This window comes from Penaeus japonicus, unplaced genomic scaffold (genome assembly GCF_977035675.1).
Source record: "Penaeus japonicus unplaced genomic scaffold, GWHDUDI00000001_assembly GWHDUDI00000033, whole genome shotgun sequence".
NCBI classification, from domain to species: Eukaryota; Metazoa; Arthropoda; class Malacostraca; order Decapoda; family Penaeidae; genus Penaeus; species Penaeus japonicus.
The window spans coordinates 10,661,434-10,668,933 of record NW_028234435.1 but is presented as its reverse complement, the minus strand read 5'-3'; the positions used below and the strand labels follow the sequence as shown (position 1 = coordinate 10,668,933).

General features: G+C 36.1%; 3 protein-coding genes across 3 annotated transcripts in view; 1 reads left to right on the top strand and 2 right to left on the bottom strand.

Annotated features, from left to right (window-relative positions):
* sni (SDR family oxidoreductase sniffer) overlaps nucleotides 1–737 on the top strand; it is a 4,523-nt gene extending 3,786 nt beyond the window's left edge. Inside the window, exon 5 of the mRNA XM_043025721.2 lies at nucleotides 167–737. Coding sequence (XP_042881655.2) covers nucleotides 167–391 — 225 coding nt within the window. The 3' untranslated portion in view covers nucleotides 392–737. The remainder of the gene's footprint in view (nucleotides 1–166) is intronic.
* Nucleotides 738–1,250: 513 nt separating this feature from the next.
* On the bottom strand, nucleotides 1,251–2,757 carry LOC122259147 (zinc finger matrin-type protein 5). The gene is made up of 3 exons (XM_086530390.1): nucleotides 2,615–2,757; nucleotides 2,114–2,251; nucleotides 1,251–1,608 (listed from the first exon to the last, which is right to left on the bottom strand). The coding sequence occupies exons 1-3, from the start codon at nucleotides 2,739–2,741 to the stop codon at nucleotides 1,358–1,360; spliced, it is 516 nt and encodes a 171-aa protein (XP_086386516.1). The 5' UTR covers nucleotides 2,742–2,757; the 3' UTR covers nucleotides 1,251–1,357.
* A 271-nt stretch (nucleotides 2,758–3,028) lies between these two features.
* Nucleotides 3,029–7,500, bottom strand: part of LOC147467792 (dolichyl-diphosphooligosaccharide--protein glycosyltransferase subunit 4) — a 5,548-nt gene continuing 1,076 nt past the window's right edge. Inside the window, exon 2 of the mRNA XM_086530391.1 lies at nucleotides 3,029–3,155. Within this exon, the coding sequence (XP_086386517.1) occupies nucleotides 3,044–3,155 (112 nt within the window). The 3' untranslated portion in view covers nucleotides 3,029–3,043. The remainder of the gene's footprint in view (nucleotides 3,156–7,500) is intronic.

Below are 7,500 nucleotides of genomic sequence, written 5' to 3'. Positions count from 1 at the left end.
TTGGAAACTGGAGTTGGAAAATACCATATTTTTTATTGGTTCACTTTATAAAACAAATTATGCTGACATTTTAACATGAATTTAAATTTTATTTCAAAAGATATAATTGTATCCTCTATTTTTTAATTGTTCCAAAAGATATACTTGTATCCTCTATTTATTTCAGGCAGCACTAAATGCCGTCACCAAATCTCTGAGTATTGACCTTCGGAGTTCCAACATTTTGGTAACAAGCCTTCATCCTGGTTGGGTGAAGACAGACATGGGAGGGAAGAACGCACCTCTGACTGTAGAAAAAAGTATATTGGGAATAATCAACACACTTCATAGTTTAAATGAAGAATATAATGGGGAGTTTGTTCAGTATGATGGCAAAAAATTACCATGGTAAATAGGGTTTTTACTTGTTTTATTTAAAACTTGATTGAAAATAGATAAACTAGTATAATTATTAGAAAATGTAAAATAAAATTTTATCATGTTACAGTATGTGCATTTATTATTTTCATCTCCGGTTTCATTTGAACTTCTAGTTTTCCTGATGTAAAAATTATACTTTGGTATGCAAGCTTAGATATACTATTTTTGACTTTGTTGATGTATATAGCTGTTTGTTTTTCAATGAAAATCATTAAAGACAAAGTCATGTGTGCAATATCCTGATTCATAGTGTAAGGAAATGTTAAAGGTTAAACATTAGTTTGCTTACTCAAAATAAATGTTATTTATAAATAAAACAACCTTTGTATTAATGTAATTCCATCTAGAGCTTTACATGGCATATAAATTCCACTAACTAAGCTGTTGGAAATGTCACCTAGCCAGTTAAAATCCTTTTTCAAGATTTACCAGATAGTTTTCAGCTACAGATCAGCAAGCCTGCCTTTCCAATAGGAACCCAAACAAATTAACCATTATTTTGAATATTTAATTAGTTTGATATGTACATTGCATTTTTTTTTTTTTTTTCTATTATCTTTTTAGCCATATTCATAAAATTGTCCTCAACACAGTACCATTTATTACATGCATAGCGTATTTGGTCACTGACTGGCAAAGACAACTACTTTCAGGGTGCAGTGCCTTATTTGATCAAGGATGATATGGCTGATAATATTGATCATTAAAATGATTAGAATATATTAAAAAGAGATTCTGAAGGTAAACCTGATATAGATAAAACAATACCCTGAGCAAACTTGAAATGTTGATGCCTTAATATGTAGAGGGTAATAAAATTGTAAATAAACTTTGTGCTTAAATTTGTTTTATTTTTTTTTTAATGAAATACACATCCATAAATCTGAAGTGAGAGAATAAGACAAAGGTCAAAAAGTTCTAAAAAATAATAATAATTCTATCCCCAATCTTGAAAGTTGCAGTCTAAAAGGCTCTCTGGTGTTGGAAGAATTAGGGATGGTGGAAGGGATGCCAAACTTTCATTTTTGAATAAAACTTCCAATTCCGTTTCATCGTGGATGTTGAACTTGGTAGCAGAATCCCCACCCGTCAGTGTCTTGGATATCCATTTCTCTAGTGATGGTTCACTGCTGTTTCGTCCCTCTGACAGGAGCTTGCTGCTTCGTTTTGCTTCATTTTCTTGATACGCTGAAGAGAAAAATATGATTACGTGTAGAGAATAATATGCCATATACTTGATAGCATTAATGTTAAAATATCATATAATAATTACTTTATCAAAAAAAAAGATGAATGCAAAATATGTAGAATTGTCCTACACTATGCAATAATGTATTTGCCACCACAATATCAGTATTTACATAATAAAAGGTCTTCCTTATGCATAAGAAAAATATAACCTATACAACCTGCACTGAATAGTTAGTGACAAATGTTGAAAAATGTATGACTGAGAAAAAAAATTCAATGCATATGTGAGACATTGCTATCACTTCCTCAGAAGTAAAATGGCCCTCACAGTAACAACAAAGTAATCATGACACTTAATAAAAAAAGAAATTTAAAAATAAAAATGCATAAATCCTCCCCACCTTTAAAAATTGATAGATGGAATGCGCTAACCACCTATTTATTTTTATGGACTAATCATAATCATGCCATTTCCTCTGACTGTCAAAGTCATAAAACTCACCTTCTTCCCTTAACTTGTTCAGGTCACCAGTTGTTAAATGAGAATATATGCAGGCATCCCCAAAGGAACACTCTTGGCCTGAATAGAAGCGACGGCACTTCTCTTTCCCAGATTCCTCTTGGAGCTTCTCTTTGGCAGCTTTGAAAGATCAAATTCAATATTTTAAACTTTAACAACTGAATGAAAATCTGTTGCTATTTTACCATCAGAATGCAATTAAATGTGGAAAACTGTTTTTAATTAGTAAAAAAAATAGCATCAAAATACCATCAGAATACAATAAAATATAGCAAACTGTTTTAAATAAGTAAAAACCGAGGTAAAATATTTGAAGAAGGGAACAAAGAAAAATGCATAAAATGATGGCATTCCGATTATAAAAAAATCTAATTTCACTTTTTCTAACAGAACTTAATTCATTACAGAATATCAAAAATACCAGCACAAACCTAATATTGTTGAAGAATTATGAAATTTAAGCAGCACACTTAAAATACTCACTTTTATACTGGTTATAATGTAGTGTCCGTAATTTCTGATGCTGGTAACCATTGATGTGTTTCTTACGTGCCTCTACACTATAGGGGAATGATCGGTCACAGTAATCACAATAATATCTCTTAACCATGGTTTATGCTCTCACTTCTCTTTCCTAACAACTTTCATACTTTCCTGTAATAAAGAGAAAATACTGTTGAAGTCACATTCAATATTGGGAGAAATTGCAATTTTTTTCTTTAGTATTTTTCATGAACAGCAAATAGGTACAGATTAAGATAATTACAAGTTGGGAAGGCCAAACAATAATCTAAAAAATAAGTATTCAAATATAAAAATATTACTTCCTTTTAAAAGGTAAATTAAAATAGAAAATGTTAACCATATTTCAAGGACTTACTTTCATACTGCATACTAACACTCAGAGTGCTATCAATGGGTTTTTGGATTATTTGCAGCTATGTAATGATACAGAACCACCATCAGGAAGAGGGACACTCCCAGGATGTTCACAAACACAGCAAGTTGAACGTCGGAAATCATTCTGAAAGGTAGTAATACAACATTATACACTTGCACTTACTGACTCAACCCATTGCGAACAGGTATCATGACATAAGCGATGCATGATTTTTGGCCCGATGCCAAGTGTAATGACATACATGATGAGTGATTATAGCATTTTTGATGATGGGGGTGAGTGGATTGCTGTGTTTTTTTGTTTTTGTTTTATTGTACCATGAGAAATAACTTTTTAGTGACTGATAACCATTGCAATTAAAATTACTATAACTACCATAATATTCCACAAAATAGGTTTAGTCTAGAATCCCTAACACTGACAGCACCACTATCTCCTAGCACAAGCAAGAGTGAATGTCACCCATTCAGTCTTTAGCAAGCACTATCTTCTGAGAGAGAAGACACGCAGCAAGATGCCAACATTCTGCTCTAAATTACTGGCAATGTCGAATATGTAGGCAGAGTGAGAAGAGGAAGATGACCCAAACCATGTCCAGTTTCTACAATGTGCCGCTGTACACATCTGGCTGCCTTTGAGTTAAATGGTCTAATATGTAATTTATAACCCCCAAAAATGTCCTAATATAGAAAACAAACTTAAATAGCAAGAATACCTTCTACATTCCATATTTGTGGCACAGTTTCATTATGATTTATTTTATCAAATTACAAATCACACCCTCCTCATCCCCATGTGCAAGATAACAAACATCTAAGTCACTGGTGCGAATGGGTTAATCAAATAAATATCTGAAGCATCTCTCTTCCTACATATGAGTTATTGGCTTAAATGTTATATTTCTGTTCTTGTTCCCTTATATATATATCTTAAAATAAACATGTGATGCATCTTTCCCCCTTACATTTGTCTGTTGATGGATGTAAATCTCACATGTTAACCCATAGCAGATGGGGATAGACTTTCCTGACTGATCCCAAGAACCACTAACACCACCTGCATGGCATCCCAAATGGATTTTATTTCCAAGCAAGGCAGCTTCACATCACATATCTCAAGTTTTCACACTTTCATTCACTCCTAATACTACTACAACCAGTTTTGTGTTTGTGATTTTTTTAGTTCTACTGTATTGTGAGACAGTATGTGCCATAGGAAGGCTTTATTACTGTTGCAGAAGACTAAAATTATAATTTAGGGTCCATATCAGTTCTTTATACTCAGTATGATTGAGGTATTGCTTTAGGAAACAAATATGAAAGATATAATCATCCACAATGAAGATGACATGAAGAAATGCGGAGGAGGAAGGAACCTGTGCTTATGACTGCAAGTGCCACAAAGGCCCTCTTTCCTACTGGTGCTGGAAGAGTAGTATCATCTATTTGAGATTTTGAGCTACACCTAATTTGCTGAATATAACAGCAATCATAATAATTATATCTGTAATTATCATCATAGGTCATTCAAGTTATTACACATAGTACATTAACCCGTTGCCAACTTTAACACCACATTTTAAAGAGGAATGTTATGAATGGGACATACAGTGTCTACTGATATTTCTAGTATTGTTTGACAAGTTTCACCCAGGCACAAAGAAATAAATAACAATAGTACCAAAAACATACACATGACTTCTTGATACAACTACCTCCAAACTGGCTCACAGCTTCAATCAACAAGAAACTGCTCTGAATGGCCTGTTGGTCTAAGGGTTGTCCTCACTGGTTGTTGTCACCAGACTGAACATCCTAAAATTGTTATTTTCCAATAGATGGCACTTTTGCAAGCGAGTGTATATCAGGTAAAACAACAAATTAGTTGACTGTTTATCACTGCAAGATGATGGTCAAAAGAGCTGCTGCAATGATATATACATATCAAATAACTCATTTATTTTCAAATTGTGCAAAAAATGTCATATTAGTATCAGTAGCTTTCAAGTTTATGTTCACAAGTGTTTTCTGCCTTTCTGTTACTTAAACAGCATGTCTCATATGAACACTCTGAATCAATGGATTCTGTATTCTAAAAACTGTACTTCCATTGCTGATTACTATCATGCCGTTTAACCCGATAGTCAGTAGTCAATAATGCCATCAACACGGCACTCTCATATAGGTTTTATTTCAGAGCAAGGCACTCTCTTTCAATCATTACTTGTAAAAACTAGAACCATCTTAATATTATACTGTATTGTGAGACTTAAATGTGTCATATGACAGATTCCATCAATGTTGCAGTTGACTAAATTTGTAGTATAGGGTCCATATTTGTCCATCATTTTCTTTACACTCAGAAGAGATGTATAAGAGGAAGGAAACCTGCACTTGTGACTGCAAATGCCACAGCACGAGATAGCCTTACTGGCACAGGGGGACATTGTAGGAACTGGGCATCGTTTGAATCGCTTTCCTCTTCTCGTACTGCCTGCCGATCCTTCATTGTATGCACTTTAGAGCAAGAGGTCAGCATCTTGCTGTCTGTCATCACTCTCTGAATATAGTGCTTGCTAGAGACCATGGATGGGTGCCATTCAAGGCTCTCTTTCCTGCTAGTGCTAGGAGAATGTGGTGCCACTAGGTCTTGGATTTTAACCCATTGTTCGCGGTTTTAATAAAATATGTATACAGTCGGATGGTGGGTTTACATTGTCTGGCATGGTGCCATCCACGTCTACGTCTGACTCTGCCTTGGCAGTAAATCATGGCATCTGCTGTCAATGGGTTAATTGAAACCCAATACATTGATCCACACTAGACCAACGTCAAATATGGCATGCCAACTATCTATGTCATGATGCCCGCCGTCAGGCCAAATACTTGTGCGTCACGTATGTCATGACATTCATCCACAATGGTTTAATTGCCTATGTGGCCAAAAGCACAAAAAAAAATCAAACATTTTCATTCAGATTATTTCTTTTGCAAAGTGAAAATTCAGAAGTTATATAACAAAGAGACTTACAATTTTGAACTGCCATATATCATAATGAGCAACGGGCTCAGCAGTTGGCTAAGGTATATCTCGGTAAATTTTCCGAACAACGCCGCGTTATGAAATACCACAAAAGTGGTATTGATGGACTCCTCTCAACCTCTACTATTCATATATAGTGAAATTAATGAGCGCTTGCACCCCTAGAGCCCACAATCTGGGTCTCGATAGTAGGGGAGGGCATGAAGTAGATCAGGGAAATTGCGGGGTAAAATATGAATTCCGGCCATATTTCGTATGCAAAATCTTAACCAATTACCTACCTAACTTTGCTTAGGTTTGAAGTTTGCCCTAGCCAAGGGGGTGGCTTTGCCCCCCCCTGGACCCCCCCTTTTTTAAGGCACTTCCTGCTGCCTCGTGCTACTTCGGTATCAAGAAAACCTTAACCCTTAACTACCTACCTCACTTTGCCTAGTTTTAAAGTCAGCCTTTGCGAAGAGGGAGCTATGCCCCCCTGTGGATCTCCCCTATTCAGGGCACTTCGTGATACTTATGATGCGTAATTAGTTCTGTAGATGAAAATGCCGCGACCACGAACAACGTTCACACTGCGCCATGATGACAACAACTGAGTCTTCGTCTCATATATTCCTCAGGATAGGAAACTAGGACCGATAATGACGCTTCCACTTAATAGAGGGCACTATAATTATACTATAAACAATGGGGAATATTGCAACATCTATTGAGAGAACATAACAGCACATGCAGGTAATTCATTATGGGTTTCCAGTCCACAGCTTGTTGCTAGCTGTAAATACGTAAACACAGCCATGTTTAAATTTCAGGGCGAGGATGGTGGTTTCGGGGTATTTTGCACAAGGTATGTTGCACGAAATGCCCTAAAAAGGGGAGGGTCCAGGGAGGGGCGAAGCCCCCCTTGGCTAGGGATTAATTCAAAACTAGGCAAAGTTAGGTACGTCATTGGGTTAAGATTTTGCACATGAAATATGCCCCGAAGTAGGAAGAGGTAGCACGAAGTGCCTTGAAAAGTGAGACCCAGATTGTGTGGTCCAGAGGTGGAATCGCGCATGATTTCCACTATATATGAACAGTAGAGGTTGAGAGGAATCTATCAATACCATTTTTATGGTATTTCGTAACATTTTACCCCGCAATTTCCCTGATCTACTTCATGCCCTCCCCTACTATCTGGACCCAGATTGTGGGCTTCAGGGGTGCAAGCGCTCATTAATTTCACTATATATGAATAGTAGAGGTTGAGAGGAATCCATCGATACCACTTTTGTGGTATTTCGTAACGCAGCGTTGTTTGGAAAATTTACCTATATCTCAAATGAGTTTGAAGTCCAATTAACCCCTTCACTACGGGCAGTAGAAAACGCCTCTCACGCCGTATCCGAGCTATTGAATATGATAAGTTCTAAGCCAAAACCTCAACATAATC